At 43.2% G+C, this 17,338-nt stretch overlaps 3 protein-coding genes across 4 annotated transcripts in view; 2 read left to right on the plus strand and 1 right to left on the minus strand.

Annotated features, from left to right (window-relative positions):
- Positions 1–17,338, minus strand: part of Dh31-R (Diuretic hormone 31 Receptor) — a 120,323-nt gene that overhangs the window by 52,573 nt on the left and 50,412 nt on the right. Inside the window, exon 3 of the mRNA XM_089596371.1 lies at positions 10,975–11,092. Coding sequence (XP_089452497.1) covers positions 10,975–11,092 — 118 coding nt within the window. The remainder of the gene's footprint in view (positions 1–10,974; positions 11,093–17,338) is intronic.
- Positions 1,481–3,676, plus strand: LOC106638733 (UDP-glycosyltransferase UGT5-like). 2 transcript variants are annotated; one of them, XM_089596427.1, is made up of 5 exons: positions 1,481–2,022; positions 2,104–2,526; positions 2,597–2,819; positions 2,907–3,141; positions 3,211–3,676. In XM_089596427.1, exons 1-5 carry the CDS (start codon positions 1,606–1,608, stop codon positions 3,494–3,496), a joined length of 1,584 nt encoding a protein of 527 aa, XP_089452553.1. In that variant the 5' UTR covers positions 1,481–1,605; the 3' UTR covers positions 3,497–3,676. The 2 variants fall into 2 exon arrangements, with proteins under 2 accessions (XP_089452553.1, XP_089452552.1); XM_089596426.1 differs by having other exon boundaries at positions 2,588–2,819; positions 3,211–3,673.
- LOC149373453 (UDP-glycosyltransferase UGT5-like) lies at positions 3,733–5,701 on the plus strand. The gene is made up of 5 exons (XM_089596204.1): positions 3,733–4,236; positions 4,308–4,736; positions 4,823–5,054; positions 5,131–5,359; positions 5,422–5,701. Exons 1-5 carry the CDS (start codon positions 3,733–3,735, stop codon positions 5,699–5,701), a joined length of 1,674 nt encoding a protein of 557 aa, XP_089452330.1.

The following is a 17,338-nucleotide window of genomic DNA, read 5'->3' on the forward strand; positions in this document are numbered from 1 at the left end:
AAAAGTGCTCGATCACTTTACTCGTTTGTTTGGAAATCTCCTTACATATCAAGCAAACTAAGCGTATGCGTTTTTCAATGGATATATTTTTTTTTTTTTTTCCAATACTCGAGCATCGACATCAATTTAAGACGAGGCGAGAAATCCTGAAAAAAATATCGTCACTCATGCGCTCAATACACACACTCGTGGTACAAATGAACCTTTTACTCTCCGACCCGTTGCGTTTAGGGTCGATTTTTCCTTTTTTTTTTTTTTTTTCATCCTCGCCCCGATGATGACTTGCACCTAGCGAACAGAGGGCACCCGAAAAAACAACCATCAAACAGAGTAGGAGGAATAATCAATAAAACGCGCGTGGCACAAAAGAAAACAAAAGCCAAAAACAATGATCAAGCGTTAAAATTCTCGCACCTACCACTTGTACCCATCGCTCGGCAGTTATACACAAATTGTTATTATTCCTCCTTGGAGCTAACTATTATATTCATCAAAAATTCATAAAAAAAAAAAAACTCCTGGCTTTATTATTTTCCATACCATTTGCCATGTATTTGTCAGTCGCCTGATCACCGCCTCGTCCATCCTACACGTTAAGCGGAAAAACGATAGCACACCCGCTCAGCCAACGACTGCTTTTATATTTGCTTTTTTTTCAGTGCACCCCACAAATAAATGTGTATACCTGCAGGGGATGTGGAATACGTTGAATCAAAACCATCGGGATTGCCCGAATTCTTTTTTTTTTTTTTTTTTTAATCCACCCCTTCCTCCCGCTCTTTGTATCTTTACCGAATACTAAAGGCTTTTTTTTTATTTACCTTTGTGATTTCACGTGCATTATGCAACCTGCGTACATTTAAATTTTTGGCTGCCCGTTGTTTATTTCCAAACCAATAAAGCCAGATCGGATAAAGTTTTCCAAACGTCAAACGTATTGGTATACACAATACCCGTACATCCTCGTATGTATGAAGCCAACCAGAACAGCCAGCCGAGGTAAATTGTATAAAAGAGAACGCGCGCCTGAAATTTCGCTGCCGATTGTTTGCCGGAGCGTATGCGGTAAATACTCGGCTTACATAAGAGCACCGCGCGCCGATTGAGCTATATACGCGGGACTGTAAACGATTTGTTTACCTTTTTTTTTTTTTTTTTTTTTTTTTTTTTTTATACATATCTGAATATACGTATGTTTGCATGTATGCACGGTTTATCGATGTTACTTTATTTATTGATAATAGTGATTATCAGTTTGCTAACAGTAAAGGGGGGAGAACAAAAAAAAACTGTTTGTCAGGCTGTTTCCTTGAGATAAACGTTTGTCGGAAAGTTGAAAAATCTCAGGCTTGTATTTAATTTTTTTAATTGTTGCGTGCAATCCAAGAGGAAATTGCGCAATGAAAAAAAAAAAAAAAAAAACGTAAGTATCAGTCGTTGCTATCTCTCGCCAAGATCTCAGTTGACGCTTGAGCGCAGAACCCGCAACAGCTGCAGTGCGAGATTTTTCACGATAGTTTACCTTTTTTTTTCCTCATAGCTATACGAGCTGGTATTTTTCAATAATATTCATCGAACATTAATCAAAGTGTGTTTCGAGTCAAAATGAGGACCCGCAAGCTGCTCTTGTTGTTATTGGTCCCAACGTTGTTGTTTGCCGATCATTGCAGTTGTTACCGAATTTTGGGAATCTACCCGTTCGTCGGGAAAAGCCATTACATAATGATGAATCAATTGTTCAAGGGCATGGCACGCAAGGGCCACCAGGTCGACGTCATCACGCCTTTCCCGCAAACTGAAAATGTACCTAATTACACCCAAATCTTTCAATTTCCCGACAAAACCGCCAAAATCATAGGCAACTTGAACTACGATATCATCAAAGGATTTTCCCGCACCGGCAATCTTAGCTCCGTATTGGACATTGGCTACAAACTTTGCGAGTACATGGGCATGCCCGAATTTTTAAATTTGGCCCGCCATCCACCGAAAGACCCGCCCTACGACGTTGTCATAACTCAAGTAACTATATTTTACCTTTTTACACCGTGTCAATCGCGTGCAATCCATCGTGTATCCATCGATCCGTCCACGATTGCGTAGGTGTTCAATAGTAATTGCTTCATGGTGCTGGGCCACCTGTGGAACGTGCCGGTGGTGCTGGTGAGCACCTCGGCGCTGTACCCGCACGTCCACGACATGATCGGCAACCCGGAAAACGTGGCGATTTCCCCCAACAACTTCAGCCCAGTTCCCCCGGGCGCAGGTGGCTTGTGGTGGCGCCTCTACAACGCCTACTTTTTCTACACCGTCAAATCCGCGTTTGTTTTCCACTCGAGGAACCAAAACGAACTGCTGCAGAGGTACTTTGGACCCCGGGTGCCCGACATACGGCAACTCGAGCGCAGCGCTTCGTTGCTGCTGGTGAACACGTACTTTCCCGTGAACGGCGTCAAACCCACGACGACCGGCCTCGTCGAGGTCGGCGGCCTCCACATACAAAACGACGGCCCAGAAATGACAGATGTAACGCAACGCCTTAGCATGTCATAATACACCTACGCAATGAATTGTCAATGTCTCGTAGGACCTGAAGCGTTGGCTCGACGAGAGCAAAGACGGGGTGGTGTACTTCTCCCTGGGCTCGATACTGCGGATCGAAATGTTCCCGGAGGAGACCGTGGCCGTGATCTTTGACTCCCTGGGACGACTCTCGCCCACTCGGGTGCTGATGCGCGTGGCCAATCCCGAAAGCCTGTCCGTCAAACTGCCCCCCAACTTTCGCACCCTGCCATGGATGCCCCAGGAGAAAATATTGCGTGAGAACTGCCAACCCGACACACTCCCAGAACCGCGTTCAATGCCACACCTAAGATATACGTGTGTTTTTGTTTTGTTTCGCGCAGAACATCCCAGCGTCAGAGTGTTCGTCACGCACGGGGGCTTGTTGGGCACGCAGGAGTCGGTCTTTTACGGCGTCCCGATGCTCTGCCTACCCGTCCTCGCGGATCAGTGGACCAACACTCAGAATTACGTGCAGAAAAAAGTCGCCGTCTCAGCCGACATCATGTCACTCACCCGAGAAACCCGAGAAACGTTCGACGGTGCCATCAACGAAGTATTGAGCAATCCCGTTTACAGGTAAGTGTGTGTGTGTGTGTGTGTCCTTTCGTTGCAAATTCATGGGTTGACGGGCATGGGTCGTTGTAGGGATAACGTGCGGGAGTTGTCAAGGTTGTTTCGGGACCGGCCGCTGAGCCCAATGGACACGGCGGCCTTTTGGATCGAGTTCGTGGTGAGGAACGGAAAGGACGTGCTCAGATCACCAGCGATGGATTTGACCTGGTGGCAGCTCGACCTGTTGGACGTCCTTGCCGTCACAACAGCGGGACTATCCTTGATTTTGTTCGTCGCTGTTTTTACCATCAAGACGTTACTGCGGTGCTTACTCGGCAAATCGAGAACCAGTTGTGTATCGAAGCGCAAAAAAGAGTAGCTAAATATATATACATATGCATATATAATACTACACTTGTATCGTTTAATCATCATGCGAATAATCAATCCTGTCCACGTGGATTTTCCAATGTCAATTTTCGACGTATGCATAACGTGGAAGTACTGATGTTGCCGTTGTTCCCCGGGAATTTCGCGTTATCGGCTCGGACGAGGTATTAAAACAAAAGATAATACCGAGGTGAAAAAATAAAATAAAGTATTGCATTGAGATAAATGCGTGCAGTGGGTATGACTGTGTTAGACGACAGTAGCCGGTTAACGCTACCGATCGATATTGACTGCACGCCGTGTTCTAAAAGTCTCCCTTGTATAGTTAAAATAAATATGAATTTCTCAACGGTAATTGTCTGGCTCGTCTGTTTATTGTGCACGTGCGATGCCTATCGCATACTTGCCGCTTTTCCCTTTCACGGGAGAAGCCACGCGATCGTTTTGCAAGAGACTGCCAAGGCACTGGCGCGCAAGGGACACCAGGTCGACGTTATAAGTCACTATCCGTTGGAAAAATCCACGCGGAATTACAACGACATCGTGAAACTGAGGAGCAGCGAGGAGTACGCGTCGATAGATTACAAAACGATGATGTCGATGGACGAGGAGGACAAGTGGATCTACGACATATTGAAGGGCATCTGCGATCACCTCGGCAATCCGGAGGTGCAAAAGTTGGTCAAAGAACAGCAAAAACACAGGACTTACGACCTACTATTGGTTCACGTGAGTTTATCATTTTTTCGTACTTAAAAAAACAGTCATCTCATGTACGTCTTTTCTCTCGTATACGCAAGTATTTGTCGGGGTACCAGTGCTTCCCTGCGATCGGCCACCTCCTCGACATACCCGTGGTCGGAGTGGTCACCACGTCACTTTACCCGTGGATGCACGGCTTCGTAGGCGATCCCCTGAACTTGTGGCTCCACCCGAGCAACCTCAGACCCTGGAAAAACGAGGACCTGACATTTTGGGGCAAACTGTACAACGTCCTCGTCACCCATCGCGACATAAGCGAGCACTACAAGAACGCCGGTTTCCAGCAACGATACATCGATCGGTACTTGGGAAAGGGTCTGCCCGACTACCGCCAACTGGAAAGGAGAACCGCCATGATACTGACCAACTCTCATTACACGTATCACGGAATCAAGCCCAAAGCCCCGGCCGTCGTCGAGATAGGAGGGATACACATCAACAACGACACGACGGTGTCGATGGACTCGGTGAGTGCACTTTACGATATCATATCTTATCGGCCAACGTATACGTTTATTTTGTAAATCTTTTGAAACTTTCCGCTCGTGCATAGAGTTTAAAGTCGTTCTTGGACGACAGCAAGGACGGCTTCGTGTACTTTTCCTTCGGGTCCATGGCGGTCGTCGAAACAATGCCCAAAGACTTGTTGGACAGGTTTTACGGGGTGTTTGGTAAAATAGCGCCAGTTCGAGTGGTCATGAGAGCCCCGAACCCACGAGCTTTGCCGAAACCCCTGCCCGGAAACACTCTGGTTCGCTCGTGGCTACCGCAGCAACAGATTTTTCGTAATCTCATAATATGTTTTACGCGATTCTCTGAAGCCCAACTTTGTCTCCAGTTGAGATGTGAACTTTTTTTCAGAGCATCCGAACATCAGAGCCTTCGTGACCCACGGGGGATCGCTGGGCACGCAGGAAGCCCTGCATTACGCGGTGCCCATGATATGCGTCCCATTGTTCGCCGAGCAGCACTTGAACTGCGACATTTTGGCCAACAAAAGGGTGGCTCGGAAATTGGAGCTGCGATCGGCTCGGCTGAGCGACTACGAGAGCGTTTTCCAAGACGTCTTGTCCAATTACCAGAAGTACAAGTGAGCCCAAGTTTTTTTCCTCGAGTGATCGATTGCGTGTCGTAACGAAATTACCTTTGCAGGACGACCACGGCGAGGTGCTCCAGGTTGTACCGCGATCGTCCGCGGTCGCCAGCGGATGAGTTGGTTTACTGGGTGGAGTACGTCATTCGTCACGGCAGAAACGCGCTGAGATCGCCGGCGGTCGATCTCACTTGGTGGCAAGTCGATCTCCTCGACGTGTACGCTTTTCTCGCCACGAGTTTATTCCTCGTTTCGAGCTTGGCGCTGTTTGCGCTTCGGAAATTGTTTGTTGTGTTTTTGCGCCCGAAGGGCACGGCCAACAAAGAGAAACGGCATTAGTGAACACTGGGTCATCGGGTATATTTAATAATTTTTACAAGAAAAAAAAATGAAAATCAAAGTAAATATAATTATCGGGGTTGGCGTGGGTTATCTTGTTTGATCCGAGTGAAGATAAAAGCGTTTTCTTTCGTTCGTTTCCTCTCGTTTGTAAGAGTTTTTAAATTCTCGGGTCACAAATTTGCGGGCAGCGATAAATTTTTCCTAATTGTTTCCGTTGGCTTTTTTTTTTTTCCCACCCCGACGAGATCGGTATACTTCATCTTTGCTCGTTCCCATCACCTAACGAGATGCCGGCCTTTGGGGCGACCCCGTCGGGCCGAAGCAATCTAATTGGATCGAGGGAGCCCGGACTGTGATGTATTGAAATCGGACTCGCTCGACTGCACCACCCAGAGGCAAATCAATCACTCCATTGCCACCCTGATTTTCATAATGGATCCAATGTTAATTATTTCGGCACAGTGCAGTAAATAACAATTGCACCGATTCTCTATACTCGACTAAAATAATACATTGCACGCGTATACTTGCATTGGCTCGCAATAAAAGCCATGTACAGTATACTGTGGTCGTAAAACTTGAATGCCGCGTACAACAAATGTCAATGGGCCGATCATTATTTATGGAAATTTCATCAACATGCGTCTACAGTCCGCGAATTATTATTAGACTCGGTTGTACAAAAGCCTTACGCCACAATACATAATAAAAACTATTGATTACATTCAATGGATGCTAGATGAATACCAACTATACTCGAATGACTCAACTTTCGTGCGTTTATTTTAACTATTGTCACTGTCGCAGATACGCAATTTCATGCGAGTAGCACTTGGTGAATTTTTATTAAAAAATTACCGGGTCGTTATGGGTATACTTGCGTACAGAAATTTGTATTGAAATTATATTCGTAAGGTGCAACATGGCAATTTCAAAGTTACCCAAACGGCGACTGGGACTTTTTTTTCAGAGTAAGCGAATAAAAAGAAAAGAAAAGAAAAAAAACTCGCAAGTTTACAAGTCCAAGGACAAAGAATCCAATTCGTATCGGCCGGAAACGACAGCCACGCCGCAACTTCTTCGCAAAACAAACAGCATCGAGTTACGGATGAAAAAACAGGGAGGCGCAGCCGATAGCGATCACTTTTGCTTACAAACCGTACATGGCGCACGTTATATGCACGCGTACTTCATTACCGGGAACAATTAGCCGAAGGGACACCGTATTTTTCCAGAGTCACGCGTGACTATAGGCGCATGGAGTGGGTTGATTTTTTTTTGTTTATGAAAAAAGTGATCGGTGGATCGGTTAATCGATCGGTGATCGAGTGCGCTTATCTATCTATTGTTTAAAGCTGCTGGAAAGAATAGTGCACGCAAACAGGAGAAAGAGAGGGTCGGCCATGTGTGGCTGTGGAAGATAAGCCTTTGGTTGGCTTTGTTGACTTAATTATGGAAAGGCGAGGCATTAATATTCCATTTCGAAAAAGCGAGTGGTCGAGGTGAGGTCTTTCGCGCGCTTCGTATTCAAACGGCTCTTTGTTGTGGGTAGCTTTATTGTTGGCTCACGCTTTGCGTCATATTGAAAGGATATAAGTACACGTGGGTTTATCGGGTGATAATGCAAAATGCTCACGTTTATACATAAAATATATGTATATGGGTGGTGCTCAAACGATCGATGGATTGACGCTTGATTTCTAAATCGGCATTATAGTGCTTAATTTAACATTTGATTCGCGTCAAAGTTAATGATTAGGTGTTTCTTACATTCTAAACAATATCAGTTGTTTTTTTTTTTAATTATTATCAAAGGAATAAATCCATCAACATATTACACTGATATACTTGTTGATGGTTTATCATTTGGCAGCATTTCAATTTTTTTTTTTTTTTTTTTTAACTCTAAAATAATGTCATTTTCCGTTCTATCGAATCTTCCGATTGTCAAATCTACATTTAACCATGTGTAACTCATACGTTATTTCAATTCCCACTAAAACCCATAATTTATACCATCAACATTCAGTTAACTAAATATCCAAAGGAAAAAGGTCATCATTTTATTTGCTATTGTTGGCGTTTTGTTATTATAAGCTACCAAAAACTCGAAGAAAAAACTTTGTAAAAGATGTACTTATTCTTTCTCTCGAAAAAATGTGTCTCTTCTAGAAAAAAAAAAAAAAAAAAAAATCACGCACTACCCTTCGCAGTGCACAACAGCATAAGTCGCTGTCTAGCGGTAAGAGTCGGGCTCCTCAAAGTGGGCAATTAAATTAAGCGCAATTAGGCGAAACTCGTTGCGATAACGAATTTCAGCGTCAAGGAAGCGCGTATAGGAATGCGCAACAAAAGGACGTGCTGAGTTACCGTCACTGTTGTGTTTTCTCGAAAGCTTAAACAATCGCGTCGCAAGCTCGCTCTGTCTTCGTACCGTACCGTTTGCCCTTTAAACTTTTGTGCAAAATATGCCAAGCTTGGAAATTTTTCATGCGTTTTTGGATGAATATTTAATATTTGGTGCCAGCCATTACGTACGGATGATCAACCCTTGCACAGCAATTCATCCGACAAAAAATAATGTATCAAATTGTACGGTTGAGAAGTATATGAAACTGCAAAACATATAAAAATAGCTATTAAACATACGCACAACTATACGAATGTCGTTTGATGTGTCACGCGTGTGTACATAATATATATACCCAAGTATACACCTCCACCTGCTGCTGAAGTGGCGTGCTAATGCCCAAAGTGTGCATCCCTATAATACGTGTATACACCACTCCTCCAAACCCCGCAGAGTTTCCCCTTTCCAAAACCCTCCTTTATTCCAGTAATCACGTTTGCTACGCCCGACCAAGCCGCGCGACCGCAGCAGGTGCATAAGCTCCGCTGGATATAGTTTGACGGCGCTTAAACGCGTGCACGCGGCCCCTCTCTCTGCGCGCAGCCTTGCTCACCTCGCACCCCCTAAACCCCATCCCGCCACCCGAAAAGTAGTTTGGAGTAATTAGAGGTCGAGTGTTTGGAGGGAAGTTGGCGCGGATCGGGGAGGATCCATTGTTTGTTGACTTTGAGCGTGTCGGGTGTATATATACACCTATATACTTTGTGGCTCGTTTCTTATTGGGATATGCTCTTGCAGTGTGCGCTTTGGGCGCCAAGTTTCATCCAAGAGCCGGAAGCTCCGGAACGGCCATTACGATGATGATTTCTCGTGGGCTTGCCGTACGAGTGCCATTTTTAACTATACCGGCCGGTGCGATGAACGCGTCGAGGTAAAAAAAAACAACTCATCGTGAGGAATTGAATTTTCGCATCAAGGATCCGACGGAGAGCGAGACGTGTGACGTCATCGTTTGGTTGGCGGATGAATATTATCAACTGTACTGGCGCAATCGCGATGGTGACTGGCACTTTTCCAAACAGTTGGGCCACGGACATCCCCGCGACGCCACTCGTGCGTGGTTTCAAAAATAACATGTTACGCCTCGTGCGAGGCATCCGAATAATCAAAAACAACAAATTCAGCCACCCGCGTCCGTTGCTCGAAAAAAAAAAAAAAGGAGCCTCCGCGTGAATCACACTTGCCAGCAAAGAGCTCATCTGTTCCAAGTACGTTCCACAAGCGCTCCTCTCTCTCTCGGCAATAACACGGCTAGCTAAAAGCCAGGCTGGATTTTCCTCCCCCATCCCCGGGAAGAGGGAGCTCCGGGGGTGGGTGGTGTATTGCTTAATGCCCCGTAGCTGTGGGGTCGCGTATCAGCCTGAAGTAGCTCGTGGCAAATGGAACAGCCAAGGTGACAGCCAACTTCTCCGATGCGGCAGTATATAAGATTCGGCCTGCAGGGCTTTCGATTTGTCACAGAATGTTTGAGGTTGTGTAGGTACGTTAGAGATGAGTTTTTTTTTTTTTTTCAACACTATGGTCACGCACACGACCTTTATTTGCCAAACATTTTTATCAACTCGCAAAGTAAAATGGTAACAATGCGTGTCCATCGTGAAATTCAATGAAGAGCTCGAAAAATGCCAAAGGAGCTTGCGGAAAGCTCGGGTATCAGGTGGCAGCCAGTGGCATGAAAATAAAGCTCGTGGTGTACGACTTTCGTGTACTCTTTTTTTTTTTTTTTTTTTTCTCGAAAGCTAGAAACATTATGGCAACTTTTACAAAAGGTGTCGTGTACGGTATACGAAAAAAAGTCCATGTTCGCTTGATTCAACTATAATTTGAACTTCATGCTTGTTAGTTGTAATTTTTTCAAATATCACGATGTTTGTGTGTTTTATGCGAATTTATATTTAAAAAAAAAGCGGATGCTAGAGTTCAAGCTTCAACCGTTGTACGAATAAAACCTTTCCAAAAAAGCCACCCTTTAGCCATACCCAACACGAAAAGCTTGCAACTCGTCGCTACGACGTATCCGAGTTTTCGCGTCATTTCGCACAAGTATTACCTCTGCTCAAGAGCACACTTGTTCGAACATCGATGTACGGTCTATATATGTAGCCATTGGAGTATAACGGTTCCCTTAGTTCTGTACGCACCGTAAATAAGCGTGTATACATAGGAAGTTCGTCGAGAAGAGGGGACACGATGCTTTTACGCAGCTACGCACTTTTTCCCTCTGAAATTTCCGGCAGGCAAATAAAACTTCGAATCGATCGTATATATGCGTGTAAGCTCGAGCCCAAATACTAATTCGCGTCCAAGTTTATTTTCGTATACCAAGGGCTGTGTTTCGGATGCTGCAAGGTCTTTGGTGAGTTCTTTTTTATTTTTTTTTATTTTTTTATTTTTTAGGTGCGGGAATTGGAAAATGTACTTTGCGACCGATGTTTCTTTATTTTTCAACGGTGGGCTACAGGAACTGCTTTTTTTCCAAAAGAGGCTCCTTACCTTTTTTCTTTTTATCCTACATTCGCGTGATACGAGCAACAATCGGATACACCCTTCCCTGTGTTCTGTAACTCTCTTTTTTCTTCCCCACTTGAGGGAGTGCGTGCGAGGGCTACACGACACGTCTTGGCGAAATTTATTGTATAGAGTATACCTATACTTACTTCGGCCCGAGATGCTCTTACCGCAAGACTTGGGGAGGGAAAATAAAAAAAGGACGTGGACCGTTGACGTAGAAAATAATCCGGTGTTTTCAAAGCAAGAAGAATATGCAATTCTTTCTCGAAAGAAGAAAATTTCACTCCAACGAGAGAGGGAGAGGGAGGAAAAAAAAAAAACGCCCGTACGTATTCGTATAATAACTGACCTGGCGGCAGAGTTGCGTTAGCCTGCTCCCCGAGGCATTTCTGCTGAAGCTCGAGCTGTAGCTGGCGCAGCTCGTCCTCCTGTAGCGTACTGCCCGCCATGGTGGTGTTGCTCGGCATCTGCGGGAAATCAGAAAAGAAAACGTTTGTTTTTTTTTTTTTTTTTTTCCTTCTTTTTCTTCTTACATCGAGAAAAGCATACATCCAATCGTCCCGGAAACGGATAAATTAATTATTTTTTTTTATACGTGTGAGTCACGAAGATGAAGTTCTCAACGAAATAATATCATGGAAAGGCCAAAGGACCTGTAACTAAATATAACCGGTTTGAGCTCCCAATGGTTACCCTTTATAACTCCACCGATCCTTTTGTTAACTTATCATTGCACCTCACTTACTACATAGTCATCATAGATTCAACGTGTACCAAGTTATCACTCGAAAAAGTTAAAAATAAAATTCCTATACACGTTTTTCCGCCGAACCAAGGTAATAGATCAACTCGCCAGTGGGCAAATATTTATACACTCGGACGTTTCATGTCCAACTGATCCATCTCTTTCTACCGTTGAATGGACGGCTTCTCTAAAAAGCTTTAAAACGCATCGAGTCCTATACATAAATGCCACAAATACGTACACAAGAAAGAAAGTCAATTTGCCCGAGTTGCTTTACGGAAGGTGATGGTTTGTGGGTCTTTTGAGGGCCAAGGCAAAAAAAAAAAAAACACGTGAGTTGGACAAAAACGAATTTAATATATAGTTGGACTAAAGTAAATTCGTCTCCAGATTTTTTGGTTTTTGTTGTGTGTTACTTAGGTATGGAGTTTTGTTATTGAAGTGAAGCTGGAAAAGTTGGACGCTCGTAAAGGTAATTGTTCGACGCCGTGGCGTAAGAGAATATAGTGTGGGCGAAAGACGCATGTACTTTTTCATTATTTAACACTCGATGAATTGCTGCTTCTTTAAACGATTGTACATTGCTTTTTTTCTAATTGATCGGATGACTCGGAATTTTTTACTTGATTAATTAAGTACTTGTTGTTGCTGTATTTTTTTTTTTTTTTTTTTTTTTTTGCAAAAATAACAGTATTTGATTTGAAAATACATTTTCAGGGTAAACGTCGGGCACGATTTATTAATAGCACCAACGCTAAATAAATAAACGTGTATATTTAAAATACGACTTTGACTCTTTTAGTTTTGAGGGATATTTAAAAAGTACGCAATAGTTCGTATATTCTCAATGTCAAATTTTATAAACAAAAATACGTGTGAAAATAGGTATATTATTTTTTTCACAATAGCTGATGTCTCCATAAATATTTTCGCAATAAACAAGGAACCATCGGCATCGTAAATTACCGATAAAGTAATTTCAACGGTTCCGTTTACTCGTCACATCAGACCGGCTGCCAAGATTTCACGCGATTTTTTCTGACTATGGTGAAGTTATAACATATATATATATAGGCTCACAGTGAAAAAGTTACGACCAAAGTGATTAATGCCCGAGAAACCGGTAGGAACGGAGAGAAATGTTTTACAGACGAAACGAGTCATTCGTTCCCCTTTATATCGCGGACGGGCAATTTCTCGAGAGTTCACGAGTTTCGGAAACAAATTATAAAAGTTTTAAAATTTATTTCTAAAGAAAAAAAAAAAAAAAAAACATCCCTTGAAAAATAATAAATTGGTACGTGCTCGTATAAACTCGAGAAATTTTCCGATCAGCTGCTCGAAGCACACGAAAGTGTGTCAGAAGCAGCGGTGCAAGTTACTCGCGGATTCGCAGGACAGCAGTAAGCTCTTTCCACAACTGCACCGTAGGGACTTGTACGTACGAGTATGTATGTATATATAACACTTGCTGCAGCAGCTTTCGAAAGTACAGTAGTAGGAGCGATTTCTCCTCGAGTGCAGTCACGACTTCGGAGTTTGTGTGTGAAGGAAAAAAGGAAATAAACGAGAGAGCGAGGGAAAAATGAGTCGCCAGGCGCTGGTGACGATGAAAACTCGGGATTGGTTTGACTGGCGATTCGTAACTTCTTGGAGTAAAAACAAAAATTCCCCCGCCACTGATGGCGAGTTTTTCAATGCCCATTTGACAGTCGAGCTTACACACGCGTACTTGAAATGGTCACTCGACGCGGAGTGTTTACTCGTAAAATTAACAGATGCCAGATAAAAGTGTCTCAATCTACTGCGCCTATCTGTATGTACCTACTTATATTTTGTTAAGTACTCTGAAATTTGTTCCGCCATAACCACGTCAACACTTGGGAAATGATTGCATTCACTTGTATTTAACATAAATTTGCAAGTGTTGGTTATACCGACGTTAAAATGCCCTGATAAAATATTCAAGTGGATACTGCATGACGTGCACTTATACCACATTATGTTTGTAAGGATTTCCTGAAATTATGTCGATCGACCAACGCTGTGGAACGCTTGTTTTAAATATTTTAGGTCTACAGATCAAAGAATTCTGAAAAAGGTGCTTTGCAAAAAATATCCATTTTTTTTCCAAATAGCAGCAATAATTTTAATGCGACGTCGTGCCAATGTTGTGTAACGTCTCACATCTCGTAAAAGCAATAAACTAATGCATCTGCGAACCGAGGAGTCGTCACGACAAAAGGTAGTCTCGAGATATAAAAAAAAATTTTTTTTAAATCCACTAGAAGCTCAAAAATAAAAATAAAAAGTTCTCGTTGACTTTGAATTCTGCGAGCCGATTACACGTAAAATAAAAAAAAATAAAAATGTTAGACAGACGTAATTTAGGGGACGATAAAGGCTTTTGAAATGGTAACAAACAAAAAAAAAGTTGTTTCGAAAAGTTACCTTATCACCGTAACTGTGGAAAAACTTTAGCGCTTCTCTAATCCATCCCCTCTGCAGTTTTTTGCACGAAAGCCATTATCATTCAACAGGAGTCAGATGAAAGGAGTCACCTCGTCGGGAAAAATAACAGATGGCTCGTCTTTCATGCTTCACAATTAGCCGACCATCAAAGCCGAGTAATAATTTTTGTTTTTGTTTTTTGTTTTCACTAATCATTTGTTACTTGTTTACCTCATATTTCTCTTCGAAATAGCCACAGCGATAAAATAAAACGCGAAACTTCCAGTCGACTTTGTTGCTTCGACGGTCAAACAAGTCGGCAACTTAGATAATTTTCAGCGACGATGCAAAACTCCTAATGACTCGGTACGGACTGACGCGTGTACACGCGACAAAGTGATGAATCGCGATGTTAATGCACCGACGATATACTCGCGTGTACACGTATTTACAAAAAGGTGTGCTGCACACTTGCGGCCTGCGTGACAAGCCTGCATCCTCTCTCTCTCTCTCTTGTCCAACTCGTGCAGTAATATGCCCTATTATGTTACGCACGTGCGCGTTCTTTCATACACTAATTTTTTAGCAAGGCTATTGAGCACAGACATTTTTGCCGCTTGCAATATTTCGCAACTAAAAGGACAGTGGGACGTTAATGGAAAATAAATTTCTAAGTAACAATGCCTACATACTCATCAAAGGGTCACGGCTATCGCTAAAAGGAGGGGAGATTTTCTTTTTCCACAAAGCTCTCAACCCCCAATGTAAGAATTTTCATTAAATTTTCAGCTGCGAATAAGGTAATCGATAAATGGTTCGCTCGTTTCACCTCCGTAACGAATGACACAACGACCATTTTGCGATGGATAGGTACTCATATACACATCCAAGATGCAGAATTCAACCCAAAGAAATAAAAAAAAAAAAAAAAAAAAAATCAGCCATCCGAAGTAATCCCAGTTAGTGCAACGAAATAATGGACCATCAAGGACCAAAGTCGAAAATATGACGCGCTGCATGGAAGCTGATACAAGGTAACGATAACCAGAAGTTAGTCCGAAAACAATAGCTGCGCAGAGTATAGTCGTCCTTGTCGTCGAATCGATCACCCAATCGGGCATATCCTGGCCTCGACTATACATATATGCATCGTGCAATCGGAGAATCACTCGATTGTAACTAACGAGGACAGCCCGTCGGACGCATCGATTATACACTCATCGCAAGAGAGAGAGAACCGCGCGATTTCTTTCCAGCTCGTAATTGCTGCCCCATCAATTACCATTTGCAACGATCGAAAAATGAGATGCAAACTTACGTCATGTATAGGCCCATCCCAAACGCAAACGCGGCTTCACACGCGTACCGAAACACCCCAACGGAGCGCTAATTCTCCCCAATTATGTTACACGCAAGTCGATCTGTATAATATGGCACAGCCTTGATCTCAAAGGCACCGAGTTATCGTTCACCCGCCCTTTTGCGCGTCGACGCGCTATATTATACGATGCCCTTTGAGTTTTCCTTGGTTGGGGGGGCGAGTGTGGCACTTTGAGCCGGCTAATTGGAGCCGATTGCATGGCAGTTTGGTCGATCGGCGTTCACGGGCAGGTATACGCGTATAATGTATATATTATGTACGCACATGCGCGACGTGTGCCAGTTCCAGTCACTTCAAAGCTCCATCGTGTCAATGTGGGTGGGTGTATATACAATCATACGCGGGCCGAGAGAGACCGTCTCAAAGCTGGAAGATCCGATCGAGAGCCACGCGTGTCCGTTTAGAGCGACGTGAAACGCCAAAGGTTTATACAAGATGCCTGTAGCACGCGTACGGCGACCGATTTTCACTTGGAGACAACGAGACTTTTTTTCGGGCGTGGAAGAGTGATCGGCAAGGTCTACGTGGGGTTGTTCTCTCCCATTGAAGCGATGCTAATGAAAAAAAAAAAAATAAATAAAAAATAAATGAAACTAATTTTGATAACGCGTGGTACTTTAATTTCCGCCGAAACGCAATTTTACGCCAACGCGCGCGTCTTATCCGGAAATTTATTCAAAATTTATTCAGCGAGAGGCAAACTAAGGTTGCGCAACTCCAACGCCACGCGAAACTTTTTGCACGGAATAAAAAAAAAAAAAAAAAAAAAAAAGTATAGGAAAGGCGACAGTCTGCGCAAAAGTGCGTCAAAGATGTCGACGCGTGCATCTAGCAGATAAAAAAAAAAAAGAAAAAAGAAACAAACGGTAGAGTTGTACTACATTGCGCAACGAGCAAATGATTCTTTTATTGCTTCCAACGGGCGCGAGTCGAGAGAGTTTCCGAGAGGAATCATCGATATGAGATTGTCTACGTTTGACAAAGTTTTTGCAGGAAATTTCACTCGTAGGCAGTTTCTTGTTCCGCGAGACTCCCGCGGCTTTTTTTCCGATTGTTTTTTTTTTTTTTTTTTTTTTTTTTCGCGCGTGGAAGTTTTTGGTGTCTCGTGGAGAAGTTGATTGCATTTTGACGGTCACACCACCACCACCACGCGCTGCCCCCTTTCGCTTTTTCTACAGCCTTCGTCTCCTCTGACGTTTGCTCGTCCTGAATCAAAGTTTAATCGATACTCGCTACCCCCACGTTTATCCGCGGGCGTTTGCTGTCGTGGGATTTCTGAGGACTCTCTTTAGAAGCTCTGAATTTTAACGGATTTGTACTTTTTTTTTTTTTTTTTTAATTTTATAGTGATATGGACACGGAAGCTTAAACATTTTTTGAATTTTTCACCGTAAGTGTAAGGATTGGTAACTTTTATTGTGTAGACTTGAAACACGTAAAATATACTGTTTTTTTTTTTTCTTTCTATCATACAGTCAGATTAATCATTTAAAATAATTTTGTCACGGCCCACGAACACTTTCAATGAGAGCAACAACGAAAAACCTTATATCCTTCTATCGAGTTACATTTTGTTATCAACTCTTGATTTCGACATCAAAATCCTATGAATTTATTACGAGGTACTCAACCATCCCCTACATGCACTTGTACATCAAAATTGTTCAAGCAGAGTACCAAACTACTCTCCCCCATCATCTGTATACCCTCTTCGGTACACGTGCACGTGCGTATGGGTACAAGGACTTGTACGTCCCAGATAACAGTTCAGAAATGTTCTCTTCCACTTTACCGCAAGCTTCGTTTCGATGGGCCACGATTAAACCCAGACACACCTCTGTACACCAGTCTAATTCCCAATGCAAAACACAAATTATGCAGATACCGTCACAATGACACAAAGGCCAAGCCGTCATGCTGTGCAACTTTTGTAATTACAACAATGCGTGCGAAGGTCCGGTGGGGACTGTCGATCGCTGCACTGGAACTCCATACACATTACGAGGAGGAGTACCGGTATGATTTTCTCCTCTTGTGCTAACGATGACTTTATCCTGTTTCGGCCATTTTAACATTTACGAAAAAATGTAAGTTCAAATTTTAGCCTCATTTAATCTTGAATCGATGGTGCCGCAC

The sequence above is a fragment of the Copidosoma floridanum genome, unplaced genomic scaffold (genome assembly GCF_036245765.1).
Source record: "Copidosoma floridanum isolate Cflo_tuat_1 unplaced genomic scaffold, Cflo_Japanese_pri ptg000030l, whole genome shotgun sequence".
NCBI classification, from domain to species: Eukaryota; Metazoa; Arthropoda; class Insecta; order Hymenoptera; family Encyrtidae; genus Copidosoma; species Copidosoma floridanum.

Excerpts from the sequence above, each read along its gene's own strand:
- LOC149373453 (XM_089596204.1), top strand. The coding sequence starts at position 3,733 with ATGCGTGCAGTGGGTATGACTGTGTTAGACGACAGTAGCCGGTTAACG. Across the intron at positions 4,737-4,822 it reads CGACGGTGTCGATGGACTCG|AGTTTAAAGTCGTTCTTGGA; the intron begins GTGAGTGCACTT and ends GCTCGTGCATAG. Across the intron at positions 5,055-5,130 it reads ACCGCAGCAACAGATTTTTC|AGCATCCGAACATCAGAGCC; the intron begins GTAATCTCATAA and ends ACTTTTTTTCAG.
- LOC106638733 (XM_089596426.1), top strand. The coding sequence starts at position 1,606 with ATGAGGACCCGCAAGCTGCTCTTGTTGTTATTGGTCCCAACGTTGTTG. Across the intron at positions 2,023-2,103 it reads ACGACGTTGTCATAACTCAA|GTGTTCAATAGTAATTGCTT; the intron begins GTAACTATATTT and ends ACGATTGCGTAG. Across the intron at positions 2,527-2,587 it reads ACGGCCCAGAAATGACAGAT|GACCTGAAGCGTTGGCTCGA; the intron begins GTAACGCAACGC and ends AATGTCTCGTAG.